The 17043-nt window shown below is 49.5% G+C and overlaps 1 protein-coding gene across 3 annotated transcripts in view; it reads right to left on the bottom strand.

The window, feature by feature from the left end:
* CACNA1H (calcium voltage-gated channel subunit alpha1 H) overlaps window positions 1-17043 on the bottom strand; it is a 370065-nt gene that overhangs the window by 41530 nt on the left and 311492 nt on the right. For all 3 annotated transcript variants that reach the window (XM_077918649.1, XM_077918651.1, XM_077918650.1), the window contains exons 16-22: window positions 16024-16232; window positions 12900-13337; window positions 11734-11834; window positions 10494-10617; window positions 9466-9534; window positions 7780-7964; window positions 423-549 (exon numbers count right to left, since the gene is read on the bottom strand). In XM_077918649.1, the coding sequence (XP_077774775.1) occupies window positions 423-549; window positions 7780-7964; window positions 9466-9534; window positions 10494-10617; window positions 11734-11834; window positions 12900-13337; window positions 16024-16232 (1253 nt within the window). The remainder of the gene's footprint in view (window positions 1-422; window positions 550-7779; window positions 7965-9465; window positions 9535-10493; window positions 10618-11733; window positions 11835-12899; window positions 13338-16023; window positions 16233-17043) is intronic.

The raw sequence follows: 17043 nt of genomic DNA, 5'->3' as shown, positions 1-17043 counted from the left end.
TAACAAACATCCTCATAACCCTTGCCCCAATTTTTATGCACATTTTTCTGAAAGTATACATTTTTTTTGCATGCAATCTGCCTAATATACACCTTTTTTTTTTATTTGCAAACATTTCCCCCTAACATCATGCATTTTTGGACACTGTTTTCACCAGCACATGCATCTGCCTGCAGATTTGCACACGCTCTTGGGCTGAAGATCAACGTTGCAAAATTCAGAGGAGTGCACGCTTCGAAGGACAGCCACACGTTGGTTCAACGCTTGTTTCAGGAAGTGAAAATGGGTTAAGTTTGCATTTAAATCTGAGTTTCTCCCCCACCCCTAGCTCTAGATGACTTAAGTTGCTGGGGCAAGCTGGAAGGGAGCTGGAAAGTCTTTGCTAGGGGTTTGCTGAGCCAACGAGAGAGGAAAACTATTACCTGCACTCCTAAGATGCCGAAGATGATGAAGAAGGCACAGCAGATCAGCACGATGTTGCCGATAGGCCTGAGAGAGGATATCAGTGTCTCCACGACAAGCTTCAGTCCCGGCGCCCTGCTGATGACTCTGGCAAGAAGATTACCAACGTCAAATTGAGACAATATATATATATAAATTAGCTTTTTAACATTTATATAACACAACTTCTTATCTTATACAATATTTTTGATTACCATCAACACCTCTGATGATTTCCCATCTTTATCACTTATTCTGCATTTCTTAATTTCTCTATCACTCTTAATTATCATTAACTAATAATTGTCCTCATAGTCTTTCTTATAATATTTCAAATAGTCCTTACAAAACTTCTTGTAGTCCTACTAGGGTAATCTGTTCATTACTATTACTTTTCAAATAGTTCATATATTCACTCCAGTCTTCTAAGAATCTCTGGTCCCGCAGGTTTTGAATCCTTCCTGTTAATTTATCTAATTCTGCGCAGTCCATCAATTTCATCCTCCATTCTTCTTTCGTCAGTAGTTCTCCTTGCTTCCATTTTTGTGCCAATACTATTCTTGCTGCCATCATTGCATATAAAAACAACTTACAGTCTTGTCTATTCATATCATCTCCTACAATGCCACAAATTTAGACAAATTCATGGAGGTTAAAATATACTAATGACTACGGGACATGAAGGTCATTTTCTTCCTCCACCGTCTGAGACATCCAGTGAAGCTGAATGTAAGGACGGACAAAAGAAAGGACTTATTCAATGCAGGATGCAGTTAGACTGTGGAACTCACTGCCACAAGAGGCAGGGTGGCCACCAACCCAGACGGCTTTAAAAGTGGGTTAGACAAATTAATGGGAGAATTAACGGCTACTAGTCATGATGGTTCTGTTCAGAGGCACTGATGCTTCTGAAGACCAGTTGCTGGAAACTGCAGGGGGCGAGAATTGCTCTTGTGCTCACATCTGGCTGGCCACTGTGAGAACAAGTTGCTGGACTAAATAGGCCGCTGGCCTCATCCAGCAGGTATTTCATACGCTCGTATTTTATTACTGGGGTCTGCTGCCCTTTGTTTGCATTGCTTGCCAACCCTGTCTATGTCCCTCCACCCATGCTTTATTCAAACCTCTGCTGTTGTTCAAAACCAGGCACCCCCCAAACTCGGCCCTCCAGATGTTTTGGGACTACAGTTCCCATCATCCCTGACCATTGGTCCTGTTAGCTAGGGATGATGGGAGTTGTAGTCCCAAAACATCTGGAGGGCCGAGTTTGGGGCCTGTTCAAAACCACCATTTGAAAACCTGCCTTCTCTTTTGCTTCCTTCCCCTGTTGTGACTTCATGGAAATCCAGGATTGTGATGAGGCACTACAAATCTTCTAAGGGGAGCTGTGCGACGACAACCTTACATTTTATGTATATAGGAAGAAATAGTATTTTATGATTTGTAGCATCTGGTGTTTTTTTGTTTTGTTTGTTAGGTTCTCCCTGCCCCTCTTTTACTTAAATACTGTGGTTCAGTTTCCTGAGAATTCAGATGGATGCCAACCAGCTGAACCCAAGACAGACAGATGCCAACCAACTTTAACTCACCACCTCTCTGATCTTTTGGAATATGAAAAAGGTTCCTTCTCTCCCCAAACATGCACCACCTGAAATTAAGACCTTTATGCCTTTATCCCCAATAAACCAGGCGAATTAAAGGCAATTTTCCATTCCTTTTCACCACCTTCACCTTAAATCTGCATTTAAAGCACTACAATACCACTTAAAACAGTCATGGCGTCTCCCAAAGGATCCTGGGAAGCATAGTTTTGTTAAAGGTGCTGGGAGTTGTTAGGAGATGCCAGAGTGCTTTAGCAATCAGTCCCTCTTGCCAGGTAACTGTAGTTCTGTAAGGGGAACTACAGTTCAACCCTCAGCACCCTTAACAGACTACAGCTCCCAGGATTCAGGACCGCAATACCTCAAGGACTGCCTCTTTCCATATGAACCTACCCAGACCCTGAGATCATCTTCTGAGGCCCTCCTTTGTGTGCCTCCTCCTCGAGAGGTCTGGAGGGTGGCAACACGAGAACGGGGCCTTCTCTGCAGTGGCTCCCCATCTGTGGAATGCTCTCCCCAGGGAAGTTCACCTGGCACCTTCATTATACACCTTTAGGCACCAGGCAAAAACCTTCCTGTTTAACCAGGTCTTTGGTTCATCTGTTTGACATCCTATACCAGGCTTCCACAAACTTGGCCCTCCAGATGTTTTGAGACTACAATTCCCATCATCCCTGACCACTGGTCCTGTTAGCTAGGGATCATGGGAGTTGTAGGCCAAAAACATCTGGAGGGCCGAAGTTGAGGAAGCCTATCCTATACCCTTTTAAAATGTGGCTCTTTTCTTGGGGGGGGGGTGTTTGTTATTGGATTATTGTTTTGATTTTATACACTGTGATCTTTTTTGTGAACTGCCCTGAGACCTCCAGGTATAGGGCGGTATATAAATTCAATAAATGAAACGATTCTTTAGCAGAAACTGACCATAGCATGGCTCTGCTTCGAAAGTATAGTGTCACCAGCATAAGGAAAAGAACAGTCCTGTCTTGATGTGTTGGTGCTGACCTTTAAACCCTAAACAGCCTCAGTCCAGTATACCTGAAGGAGCGTCTCCACCCACATCGTTCAGCCCGGATACTGAGGTCCAGTGCCGAGGGCCTTCTGGCGGTTCCCTCACTGTGAGAAGCTAAGTTACAGGGAACCAGACAGAGGGCCTTATTGGTAGTGGCACCCAGCCTGTGGAACACCCTCCCACCAGATGTCAAAGAGAAAAACAACTACCAGACTTTTAGAAGACATCTGAAGGCAGCCCTGTTTAGGGAAGCTTTTAATGTTTAATAGGTTATTGTATTTTAATATTCTGTTGAAGCTGCCCAGAGTGGCTGGGGAAACCCAGCCAGATGGGTTGGGTATAAATAAATTATTATTATTATTATTATTATTATTATTATTATTATTATTATCCCAGTAGTGATGTATGGAAGTGAGAGCTGGACCATAAAGAAGGCTGATCGCCGAAGAATTGATGCTTTTGAATTCCCTGGAAAAGACCCTGATGTTGGGAAAGATGGAGGGCACAAGGAGAAGGGGACGACAGAGGATGAGATGGTTGGACAGTGTTCTCGAAGCTACCAGCATGAGTTTGACCAAACTGCGGGAGGCAGTGGAAGACAGGAGTGCCTGGAGTGCTCTGGTCCATGGGGTCACGAAGAGTCGGACACGACTAAACGACTAAACAACAACAACATTATTATTATTGATGTGGAACCACAGACCCAAGCAGAGAGCAGACAAGAATTCCCCAAGCGAGTGATCTTCCTCCCTCCCCAGGCTTATGGCTCAACAGTTAACCGAAACACACATTTCCTTTTGCTCCACTTCAGACACTGGAAGTGTCATCTGACTGCAGCTCTTGCCAAGATGCTAAATTGCTGCTCGGTGGGATCGAGCGGGAAGCGTCAGCTCAGAGTTCCTGAAGCGTTCCCCGCTGTGGTTCAAATGCAAATCCTGCTCAGAGCCAATGTGACTCCTCACCTGTTATCTCTGTCCCCCCCCTCGCCCCCACTGCTCCATGGCTGACACACCACATGCTGGGGTCATGTCCGCCCCTCCTGGAACAACTGTGAGGTTCTGCAATTTGACATGTCATTTAGATGACGGGGCCGCCGGCCCGATATGCGCGTCTCTGAGAAAAATGCAAGCAAGGAGAAGGCGTTTATCGTGCGAGGCTGATAATGCTCAGTGCTCCAAACATGTCCAACCTTTCTGCTTGCTCGGGAAGGTTAATTGTATGGGTGGTGGGGTGGTGGAGGGGAACTTGAATCTGGTTTCTCTGCAGGAACATGTGCTCATCAAGCCGCGAAGAAGAGCATTTGCTCAGGTCTCTGGGGTGGGCAGGATGGCATTTGCATGGTTAAAGCTAGTGTGCTGGCTGCGCTCCTTCCTTGAGAATCTAACCTCAAGGTTAGATTACTGCAATGGGTTACACATAGGGCTGCCTCTGAAGATGGTTCAGAAACTTCAGCTGGTGTAGAATTCAGTGGCCAAGTTGCTCACTGAAGCAAGACAGTTTGAGCATATTACACCGATCCTGGTCCGACTGCACTGGCTACCGATTAGTTTCCAGGCCCAATTCAAAGTGTTGTTTTTCACCTATAAAGCCTTAAACAGCTCAGGACTGCAATACCTCAGGACTGCCCAGAAGAAGAAGAAGAAGAAGAAGAAGAAGAAGAAGAAGAAGAAGAAGAAGAAGAGGAGGAGTTTGGATTTGATATCCCGCTTTATCACTACCCGAAGGAGTCTCAAAGCGGCTAACAATCTCCTTTCCCTTCCTCCCCCACAACAAACACTCTGTGAGGTGAGTGGGGCTGAGAGACTTCAGAGAAGTGTGACTGGCCCAAGGTCACCCAGCAGCTGCATGTGGAGGAGCGGAGACGTGAACCCGGTTCACCAGATTACGAGCCCACCACTCTTAACCACTACACCACACTGGCTCATCTTCTGAGATCATCTTCTGAGGCCCTCCTTTGTGTGCCTACTCCTCGAGAGGTCCGGAAGGTAGCAACACCAGAATGGGGCCTTCTCTGCAGTGGCTCCCCTACTGTGGAATGCTCTCCCCCAGGGAAGTTCGCCTGGCAACTTCATTATACACTTTAGGCACCAGGCAAAAACGTTCCTTTTTAACCAGGCCTTGGTTCATCTGTTTGGCATCCTATACCAGGCTTCCACAACCTCGGCCCCCCAGATGTTTTGAGACTACAATTCCCACATCCAGATGTTTTGAGACTACAATTCCCATCATCCCTGACCACTGGTCCTGCTAGCCAGGGATCATGGGAGTTGTAGACCAAACACATCTGGAGGGCCAAAGTTGAGGAAGCCTGTCCTATACCTATTGCAATTATCGGTACGGTTTTAATATATTTTATATATAATTTTAATTCTATCAATATTCAACTGTTTTTTTAAAATGGTTGTTTTTTCCTATGTTTTCAGTGGTTCTTGTTTTTAATCGTAAGCTGTCCCATCAGGGGAGACGACAGGGTATAAAAAATATACTCAAATATAAATCCATTGTTCTTCTAAGTAAGAATGTAAGAAGAGCTTGTGGGATCAGGCCAGTGGCCAATTTAGTCCAGCATCCTGTTCCCACAGGGACCAACCAGATTCCCAAGGGAAACCTGAATGCAGGATTCGAACACAAGACCTGATGGTGTTTCCTGCTTGGCAGGGGGTTGGACTCGATGGCCCTTGTGGTCTCTTCCAACTCTATGATTCTATGATTCTATGATTCTATGATTCTATGATTCTACCTATCTCCCCTCCTGCGGTTTTTAGCAACTGTTACTCAGAAGCATTGCTGCCTCCATGTTTAGAGGCAGTGCTGAGCCATTGAGGCTAGTAGCCATCGATACCCCTCTTCATGAATTTGTCTAAGTCTCTTTCGAAGTCTGTGTCCGTCGCTGCCCTCCTGAGGGGGCCAGTTCCACAGATTAACAATGCGCCGCATGCAGAAGTCTCAACTTCAATCTGTACCGAATCTTTTAGCGTCCAAGAGTTCTAGTGTTTTGCGAGAGGGATGAAAGCTTATCTCTATCCACTTTCTCCATGCCATCCATAAATTGATAAATTTCTATCATGTCGCCTCTTAACTCGCTTTTTCTCTAAGCTGGAAAGTCCCACACGCTGCAGCTTTTTCTAATAGGGGAGTCTCTATATTTCCCTCAATCGCAGTGGTTGCCCTTTGGAGAACCTTTTCTGCTTTAGAAGATAAACAGTGAAGCAAGCAAGCTTCTTCTTCACAAAAGGAGCTCCAGAGCTGAGACCAGCCTGGCTTCTCTTTCCTCCCCAAAAGCACAGAGGAAAACTGCCAGCTGAACCCTAAGCATAAATCAACCTGTGTGACGAGTCTAGTGAAATAAACGCTGCTTTTCCTTGACAGCTGTGCTGATGCTTTGCTCAAGACAGTTTGGAAATGATGGATGACCCAGAATGTGCCAACCTGGCTTTTGGGAACGTGCCTTATACTGAGCTGGTATTGTCTACATTGACTGGCAGCAGCTGTCCAGGGTTTCAGGCAGAGGACAATCCCCTGCCCTACCTGGAGTCTGGGATGGAGCCCAGGACTGGGAAAGCAGATCTTACACACCATGGAGTAACTGCTCTTCTCCAAAGATGCAGGAAGATGACTTAAAGCAAGCCAGATTTTGGGGTCCACTGAGTCCGGTTTTTCTGCTCCCCAGAGTTTCAGGCAGGACAGATGTCCAGCCCAAATCTAGAGATGCTGAACCTGGGACCACCTGGATGGAAAGCGGATGCTCTGACTATCAGGTACGGACCCAAACAATGCCTTGATGGGCTTTCGGTCCTCCAAAAGAAGAGTAGTCTATCTGGCGCTGTTGGACACAAACTCCTATCGTCCCTGACCTCTGGCCATGCTGGCAGGGCTGGCCACAGTCTAAGACAGGGTCAGCAAGGCTTATTAGCCATGGGCCGGATCACTCCCACGGATGATCTCCACTGAAAATCGCGTCTGCGCATGTCCATGGCGCAGGAAATCGCTTCTGCGCATGCCCAGACACCGAAAATCGCACCTGCGCAAAAGCGTTTTTTGGCATCTGGGCATGTGCAGAAGCGATTTCCGGTATCTGTGCATGTGCAGATGCGATTTCTGGCACCGCTCGGCAAGTCCCCGCACCGCACTGCGCCGGTTTAGTGTAGCGCAGTTGGGACTTGCCAAGCAGATGGCTCGGTTCGGGGATGGCTCGTGGGCCGGTAAAATGGTCTTTGTGGGCTGGATCCGGCCCATGGGTTGCACGTTGCTGACCCCTGGTCTAAGAGCACCATGTTGGCTCCTGTTGTGGCTAAAGATTGGAAACATGGCTTAGAACGCCCCCTCCAAAACCACACTAGGTGTAATGCACATCTCCCAAGATTGGTCTCCCCATTTTCTTCTTATTGAAAGGCACTCTTGGCACGGGGCTGCAAACTCCATTCGCAAGCCTCCATGTACAGAGTCAGTCTACCACACACACAAAAAGTTGCTAGATATTATGTCTCGTGAGCAGGCTTCCTAGATGTTCATTTAGATGGGCTTCTGGACCATCCAGGATAACTCTTCTCGTTTTCTTAAATTCGCTCGCGATCCTGGAAGAGGAAGTGTCTAATCTTTTCTCCCTGGGGCAATGCTTGAGATCGAAACGGTCCCTTTGACACACTGATTTCCCCCTTCTCCCCATCATGAGTGGGAAATCAGGTAGCCCTAAGAGGAGCTTCTGCAGAGGGGAAAGGAAAATACCGTAAGGGTCTTAAAGTACGCAGCAGCCGAAGTACGCGAAGGATCCCCAGGATCTTAGCCCCGCCTGCCGACGCCATGGAAACGATGATGTCGATGATAGACACGAAGACGAGGATTCCGTCCAGGACGTTCCAGCTGCTCTGGAGATAGGTGTTTTCCCCGGAGAAAAAGCCAAGGGCCACGACCTGAAGGCAGAGAAGATGGTGAGGCTTAAGAAGCTGAAACAATAGCTTGGCTGATTCTCCCATCGTACAGAATCTTGGTACATCAAAAGCTTTCTGATAGGGAATCCTTTCGGGCAAATGGGGCACTGCCCTAACATCCTCAGTCTAACCTCAACCAGACCTTGCATGCCTACCTTCTTCCTCGCCACCCATCCAGGTAACAGGAGCAGGCCGGCAGTAAATCACACTGTGCACATTGGAGAAAGCTCTTCATTAGCAAGAACGGGATCTGCACAGACCTGGAGGAGTGTCAGGTCTAATGAGCACAGCAGCTCATCCCTGGTAGGTCTTGACCCATGGATCTGTTGCTGAGACTGAAAGTCCCTGCTTCCCCGCCGCCATCTAAGTTCCTTCCTCTGCAGGGTTTCCCCCCAAGCAATCAGAGACTGCGCCTGTGTGAAGCCAACCCTCTCCTCTGCCCTTTTCATGCCTCTTCTGGTTCTGCGAGACAAGCGGGGAGGGGAGATTGTTGCAGCAGGAGGGGGAGACACTTGTGGCTCTTCGCCAGCCAGACTCATCTCTTGGCCTCCCTCCTCTCCTGCTTCTGCCTCTGATTTTGGACTTCTCTCTGCCACAGATTCCCCTCGCTCACTGAGTGCTGTGACCTTCCAACATCTCATCTTCGCAGTCTTCTCCCTCTCTGACCACTCATTGTCTTCCCACCACCAATCCCCAGTGGTAGACTAAGATGTTAGATTCCTTCCTTAAGAACTGATAACACTTTACAGAGGAAAACTGAACGAAACAGCGTATAATTTGAGGAGGAAGGAATGGAGAGGGTTTTCTTTCTTTCTTAGCTTCAGCCTTGTACAGGGCAGGAAGACATTCAGCTCAATATACACAGGGGAAACTCCCTCAGGTCCACATAGCCAATCGGACCATGTTCTACCTCATCAAAGATCATGTCATTATATTTGGTTGCTAAGCAACAGCAGCACCCCTCTTTTTTTTAAAAAAATTGCAACATAATGACCATTACTAACAAAGGTAATAGATTTCAGGACTATGCCACTTCAGACTGTAGGGGGGTCATATTTTTGAATCCCCCCCCCTCATGCATCAGCATCACTCTCACCTGACTGGAATAGCTCAGTTGGTAGAGCATAAGATTCTTAATCTTGGTGTTGTGAGTTCGAGACCCACATTGGGCAAAATATTCCTCCATTGCAGGGGGTTGGACTAGATGACCATTGTGGTCCCTCGCAGCTTTACAATTCTATGATCCTTTGTGCTGGATTATGCCCTGCAGGGAGGGATATTTACCTCTTTGCCACAAGGCAGCATATTTAACAGAAATATGAAATCTCTCTTCATAAGCTAAAGTGGTGCACACTACAATTCTACAATTCTACATTCTGCGTAATGGGTAGATTGCCTTTCACTGTACATGCATGTAGCAGAAATAAGACCAGGACCAAGCTCTGAGGGTTTCTTTTCTGCATGCCTTCTGGTTCAGCTTTACCTTGACCATCATCTCGGCGACAAAGATGGCAGTGAAAATGTAGTTGGAGACGCTCAAGAATATCCGCTCCTGTAAAAAATAATAATAATGGAGGGAGGGAGAAAAGGTATGAGCGAGTGGGCAGACTGCTCAATCCACAGTGCCATGTGGTTACACTCGGGGCAGATATATATACAGTGGTACCTCGGTTCTCGAACATAATCTGTTCCAGAAGACCGTTTGACTTCCAAAACGTTCAAAAACCAAGGCGCAAAGGGCTGGCTGCAAGTTCAATGGAGAAAATAGAAAAACACGCAGCAGAAGCCATTCGACTTCCAAGGCACATTTGAAAATGGAAACATTGACTTCCGGGTTTTTGGCGTTTGGGTCCCAAAATGTTCAGCTTCCTAGATGCTCGAAAACCGAGGTGCTAGGTTGGCAGGAGCAGGGACTGAGCAACGGGAGCTCACCTCGTCGCGGGGATTCGAACTGCCGACCTTCTGATCGGCAAGCCCTAGGCTCTGTGGTTTAACCCACAGCGCCACCCGCGTCCTTTCCACTTTTCCTTAGGATGCCCCTATTTTCATTGGAGAAATGTTGGAGGGTATGGAGTTATCTGACTCCAGAGCTGTCTGAAAGCAATCTTGTATAAGGAAGTTGTTGTTGTTTTAATTTAAAAAAATAATGTTTTATTATGTTTTTCTATATGTTGGAAGCTGCCCAGAGTGGCTGGGGCAACGCAGTAAGATGCATGGGGTATAAATAGTAAAATGATCATTATGGAATGGGACGTTCCTATTTTCATTGGATAAATGTCAGAGGGTATGCAGGAGTGGGCGGGGATCATGGTGCTCATATGTTGTTGGGCTCCAACTTCCATCGTTCCCAGCCAGCATGACCCAATGGTCAGGGATGATGGGACTTGTAGTCTTGGACAACCACATGACCCTTCTCCCTTCTCCCTCCTTCCGCTTAAAGTTTGCAGGCTGCAAAGTAAGTGGTTCTTAGCATCCGATCTCCCAGCGATTGGGGCACTTTCTGGTGCTCACCGTGCTGTTGGGGTCGATATCCGGCCTCTCCAATGCGATGGTGATGCAGTTGAGGAAGATGAAGACGAGAACGATGTGGTCAAACATCTTGTGCGCGATGACCTTCTGGCAGTTGGCCCGAAGCCTTGAAGATGAAAGCACAACTGCTTACCACTCTTGTTGTTTCCAAGCGCAATTCAAAGTGTTGGTGCTGACCTTTAAAGCCCTAAATGGCCTCGGTCCAGTATACCTGAAGGAGCGTCTCCACCCCCCATCATTCTACCCGGACACTGAGGTCCAGCGCCGAGGGCTTTATGGCGGTTCCCTCACTGCGAGAAGTGAGGTTACAGGGAACCAGACAGAGGGCCTTCTCGGTAGTGGCACCCGCCCTGTGGAACACTCTCCCACCAGATGTCAAAGAGAACAACAACTACCAGACTTTTAGAAGACATTTGCCTTTTAATGAACTGATGTAGTTTCATATTATGTACCGTATTTTTCGCACCATAGGACGCACTTTCCCCTCTCCAAAAATGAAGGGGAAATGTGTGTGCGTCCTATGGTGCGAATGCAGGCTTTCGCTGAAGCTTGGAGAGTGAGAGGGGTCGGTGCGCACCAACCCCTCACGCTCTCCAGGCTTCGCACACCTCTCCGCAAGCAGCGGGAGCCCAGCGCTGGGCTCCCGCTGCTTGCGGAGAGTTGCCTGCGTGCTGAAGCCTGCGTGCGCTGAGCTCAGCGCGTCCAGGCTTTGCGGACCTCTCCGCAAGCAGCGGGAGCGCTCCCACTGCTTGCGGAAAGTTGCCTGCATGCTGAAGCCTGCGCGCACTGAGATCAGCGCGTCCAGGCTTCGCGGACCTCCCCGCAAGCAGCGGGAGCCGGCGCTGGGCTCCCACAGCTTGCAGAGAGCTGCCTGTTTGGGGGCTGGGGTTGGGGGAAGCTCGAGCTTCCCCCGCCCCAGCCCCGCGCCTGGGGGAAAAATAATTCCCCCCCTTTATTTCCCCCCCAAAAAACTGGGTGCGCCCTATGGTCCGGTGCGCCCTATGGTGCGAAAAATATGGTACCTTTTATATGGGGTTAGCCATTGGTAGTTAGAGCAGGCTCAATGAAATTAATGAAGATGACTAACTTAGGTCCGCCAATTTCAATGAACTTAATGGGGATAGTGTCTGATTATGGTCGGTGGACTGTAAAGAAGTTATATCTGGATTTGGAGCAGGGGGAGGAGGAGGAGATTCTCCCATCCCTGCTGAGGCGCTCTTACCGATTCTGAGGTGAAAACAAATAGAGTGACCAGTCCTCATGAGTCTTGCACCACTCTGGCTTGTAGGGCTCCAGGGCCTTACGAATCCTATAGCAGTAACTCTGGATGGAAAACAAGACTTTTATTATATCATTCCTTTAAGCAGCCTGGAGCTCTTTGGAGGAAAGGCAGGATATAAATGAAACGAGAAAATAAGGCATTCCCCAACCTTTCACATTTGACGCCCACTTTCTTGAGCGAAGGGCGGTAGCTGTCAGCTGAGCTGGGCATTGGCTGAGCACCCCAAGGCCTCAAAAGGACCCCTTCATCGATCTGATCCAGTCGAATGGCCTATCTCCATCCCTCCCGCCTGGACCCCACATGGCTGTTTTGGTGTGGGTCCTGAATCTATGCAGACCAGGCTGTGGATCAATGAAGTCTATAGATCTATAAAGACTACATCAGGGTGGTCCAACTCTTCCTACCAGGTGGGCTGTGACAGTACTTTGACATGGAGGTAAAGGTAAAGGATCCCTGGACAATTAGGTCCAGTCAAAGCGACTATGGGGATGTGGTGCTCATCTCGCTTTCAGGCCGAGGGAGCCGGTGCTTGTCCACAGACAGCTTTCCGGGTCATGTGGTCAGCATGAATAAACTGCTTCTGGTGCAACAGGACACCATAACGAGAGCCAGAGTGCATGGAAACACCATTTACCTTCCCACTGCAATGGTACCCATTTATCTACTCGCACTGGTGTGCTTTCGAACTGCTAGGTTGGCAGGAGCTGGGACCGAGCAACGGGAGCTCACCCCGTCGCAGGGATTCAAACCGCCGACCTTCCGACTGGCAAGCCCAAGAGGCTCAGTGGTTTAGACATGGAGGGGGATTGGCAAGGCCAGATCCTGATTAGCCTTGCAAATGTGGTAGCAGTTTTATTGCTGCACGATTGGGGTATGAATGAAATAAGCCAGCCATTCTCAACCTGGGGTCTCCAGATGTTGTTGGACTACAACTCCCATCATCTCTAGGTGGGCAGGACCAGTGGTCAAGGATGGTCGGATTTGTAGTTCAACAACCTTTGGGGACCTCGGGTTGTAAGTAAATAATAAAATAGACCCCCCCGTATACATTAAGGGCCACTGGCGAGGAAGCAGGTCCCGCTTTCCGTTCGCCGGTTCTAACTTACGTCCTCCAAGTCGTCATCGTAGTCGAGCGTGTCGTCCTTGTGCCCATCTACGTGCAGGTAGAACTCGCTGGGCACGTGGAGCATCTTGCCATTGCAGTCCTGGTACTCGGCGGGCAGCATTGCCACAGGGCTGATGTTCAAGGGATGGTGGCGCACCCCGGGGACATGGAGGAGTTCGGGCATCTCCAGGGCGCCTCTGCAGTCCAGAGACTCCGCCCGGCGGTGCAAGGGGGGCCGGCTGACGGCGCTGAGCTTGGCATCCTCCGCCTCATCGTCGGTGCTGCCCTTTCCTTCCCCCGAGAGCAGGGACTCGCGCTCCCCGCACTGACTCTTCTTCTTCAGGCTGGGAGCCCGCCCGAGGCTGTTCCAGCTGGACCGGCGGCTGCCCCAGTTGCTGCTGGTGCCCCAGTTGGCGCAGGGCGAGCTGCGGAGGCTGGACTGAGAGAGGGCGGGGAGCAGGTCAGAGCTGCCAGGAGAAAGGGCTGGGGAGCCTGGCATTCTTCAGGCGGACTCCAGCACCCATCAGCCCCTCCTAGCATGGACAGGGATTACCGTATTTTTCGCTCTATAAGACACACTTTCCCCCTCCTATAAAGTAAGGGGAAATGTGTGTGCGTCTTATGGAGCGAATGCAGGCTGTGCGGCTATTCCGGAAGCCAGAACAGCGAGAGGGAGCGCTGTGCAGCGCTCCCTCTTGCTGTTCTAGCTTCTGGCTTAGCCGCGCGAAGCCTCTTCAGGGCACGGGGAGCCTTCATCCCGCTGCCCTGAGGAGGCTTCGCGCGGCTATCCCTGGCTTTTGCGGGAGGTGGGGGAAGGGACAGAGGGCAGCCCCTCAGCCCCTTCTCCCACCTCCTGCAAAAGCCTGCAAGAGTCGCGCTCCCTTTAAAGAGCCGTGCAGAGTGTGTGTGTGGCTCTTGGGGGCTTCTCCCTCCTTGGGGAAAAGCCTGCAAGCGCCTTGCGGCTTGTGAAAGGGAGCACTGAGCAGAGCCTGAGATGCATACAGGCTCTGCTCAGCGCTCCCTTTAAAGAATATATATATTTTTTGCATTCCCCCTCTAATAACTAGGTGCGTCTTATGGAGCGAAAAATACGGTATGTGCATCCGGCGATAGATTGAGGCCCACAGTTTCCCCACCCCTGGCCAGAAGAAGGCAAGCTACCGAGGGCAAGTCAGGGCAGGGGATGCCATCATGGCAAGTAGCCAACAACAACATGACTGGGAGCCATGGACGATAAGGCTATTCCACGGAGGGAAAGGTTGTTGTTGGCCACTAGTCATGATGGCGATGGTCCACCTCTGAAGGCCAGCTTCTGGGTGTGACAACTGGGAAGAGCGCAGTTGTGCTCATGCCTGCTGCTTGGCCACATCCTGTGGAAACAGGGTGGAAGGAAGAAATTAAGAACAGGTTGCAGGATCAGGCCAGTGGCCCATCTCGTCCAGCATCCTGTTCTCACAGTGGCCAACCAGATGTCTCTTCTGGGAAACCTGCAAGCGCAAGAGCCCTCTCCTCTTCTGTGGTTTGCAGAAGCTGGTTTTCAGAAGTATTGCTTGCTCCAACTGCATAGCATAGACATCAGGGTTAGTAGCCATTCATAGGTGTGCCCTCCATAAGTCTGGCTTCCTAAACCCTACAGTTAGCTGGCTTACCAATGACAGGATGTCTGTGCTTTTGTGAATGACTACAGTTAATGATGTAGTGATGTCTTTTTCTGCTTTTCCATCCCCCCCCCCCGACTTCCCTGTTCGCAACCTCCCCACCTGCTGAGTTCTACAAGGGCAAGAGCATATTGCACCGATCCTGACCCGACCAGACTGGCTGCCAATTCTGGGCCCAATTCAAAGTGCTGGGTTTGACCTACAAAGCCTTAAACGGCTCGGGACCGACCACAATACGTCAAGGACCGCCTTTCTCCGTATGAACCGACTCAGACCCTCCAACAATTCTCTGAGGCCCTTCTTCATTTGCCTCCTCCATGTGAGGTCCAGAGGATGGCAATGCAAGAACAGGCCTTCTCTGTGGTGGCTCCCTGTGGAATGCTTTCCCCAGGGAGTCTCACCTGGCGCCTTTACGATACATCTTTAGGCGCCAGGAGAAAACGTGCCTCTTCAACCAGGTCTTTGGCTGACTGATATCCTATAGCCTTTTAAACGTGTCTTTGGGAAGGGGAATGTATTGTTTTTGCTGTTTTGTTTTTAATTATCTCCTTGTGTTTTCATCTTATGATGAAGGGGTGGTGGTCTATAAATCTAATAGGTAAAGGTAAAGGGACCCCTGACCATTAGGTCCAGTCGTGACCGACTCTGGGGTTGCAGCGCTCATCTCGCTTTACTGGCTGCGGTAGCCGGCGTACAGCTTCCGGGCCATGTGGCCAGCATGACTAAGCCGCTCCTGGCGAACCAGAGCAGTGTACAGAAACGCCGTTTACCTTCCCACCGGAGTGGTACCTATTTATCTACTTGCACTATGATGTGCTTTCGAACTGCTAGGTTGGCAGGAGCAGGGACCGAGCAATGGGAGCTCACCCCGTCGCGGGGATTCGAACCGCCGACCTTCTTATCAGCAAGTCCTAGGCTCTGTGGTTTAACCCACAGCACCACCCGCGTCCCTATAAATCTAATAAAAATAGCTAAATAAAACGCTGACACTGAGGAGGAGGTGGTGGAAGCCAACAGGTGCAGTCGGGTTGGTTGTAAGTTAGAAGACAGGTAGGCGGGTGCTGGCAGAGGGCAGTCTGAGCTTGGTGGGGCAGTGCCCCATTTGCCATAAATGACCAGCCTCAACTGGGTAAAATTTACATTCATTGCTCCGCCCACTTTTGCCTTTGCCCCACCCACCACTTGCATGCGGCCCCTGGACAGCTGCCCAGAAGGGAATTTGGCCCCCTGCTCTGAAAAACGTTCCCCACCACAGGTATAGCTCTGTTCTGTGTCACCATCCAGCAAACCTCCCTCGTTAAGCGAGAAGGACCCCCTTGCCAATCTCTGCGCCCAGGTTGGTGGATATGAGGAGAGGCAATCAATCAAAAACTGGGGGTCCCGAGTACTTTGTGTGCCCAGTTGCAAAGTAGCTTCACCCGCCCTGCTCTGCCCAAATGTCAGCTACCAGCAACACTTGTAAAATACCAAGGACTTTTGGTCGAAGCTCAGCGGGTCGATCGAGGCGTTGCTCCCTCTTCTGGAGTCCGCAAAGGGGTAGACGGCGTCCATGTGCGGGGAACACTTTGGGGTGGGCATGGGCGTGGCAGCAGTGCGCATGATGATCGGCGGGGGCATGCTCCCCTTGCCCTCCAGGTGGCCATTGGGGGTGACGGCGAGAGAGTACATCTTCAGCTCTGGAAGATGGAAAAAGCTCTTGTCAAGGGCATGGACGGAGCGGCCAAATTCTCAGCAGGTGCCTCAGTACGACAGCCGCTGGGGATGTACAATGCTATTCTGACTTATAGCTGGATACTTGAAACACATGGACCGAAAGCAGCATTGAAAACTTTCTCAAATGTATTGCCCCACCCTCAAAGAGAACCACCAAGGATCTAGACATCATGAAGATCTGATGTTCTTTTCTTCGCTTTTCTCCAATGACAGCTAATGCCTTCACCAGCAATCAGCTGGAGAACAGAACTCATCATGTCCTGAAATGTCCTCTGTAGGACTTTTAATTTTTCATTGCTTTGTCGGCTGCTTGGTTTTGTGATGCACAATCACACATTGCCTATACAGTGGAACCTCGGTTGTCGAACATAATCCGTTCCAGAAGACCGTTCGACTTCTGAAACGTTTGACAACCGAGGCACAATTGCCGGTCGGCAAAATCCATTGAAAAAATGGAGAAACACGCCTCGACTTCTGAGGCACGTTCGAAAATGGAAGCATTCACTTCTGGGTTGTCGGCATTTGAAAGCTGAAATGTTTGACTTCCAAAGCGTTTGACAACCAAGGTTCCACTGTATGTCATTTTTTGGAATTTTAAAATCAAATGTTATCATATTTATATTGCTTTTACATAAACCGCTTAGAGGATTTTTATGACAGTGAAAGGTAGAAATCTGGGGTGGGGATTTTCATACAAAGCTGATAGGGAAACCCCCTGGGGTGTTTGTAAGTTAGAAGGCAGGCAGGTGAGCTAGGGGCTGGCTGGCTGAGGGC

Source organism: Podarcis muralis, chromosome 14, assembly GCF_964188315.1.
Source record: "Podarcis muralis chromosome 14, rPodMur119.hap1.1, whole genome shotgun sequence".
NCBI lineage: Eukaryota > Metazoa > Chordata > Lepidosauria > Squamata > Lacertidae > Podarcis > Podarcis muralis.
Note: the sequence above shows the minus strand (reverse complement) of the source record. Positions and strands in the feature narration are given on the sequence as shown.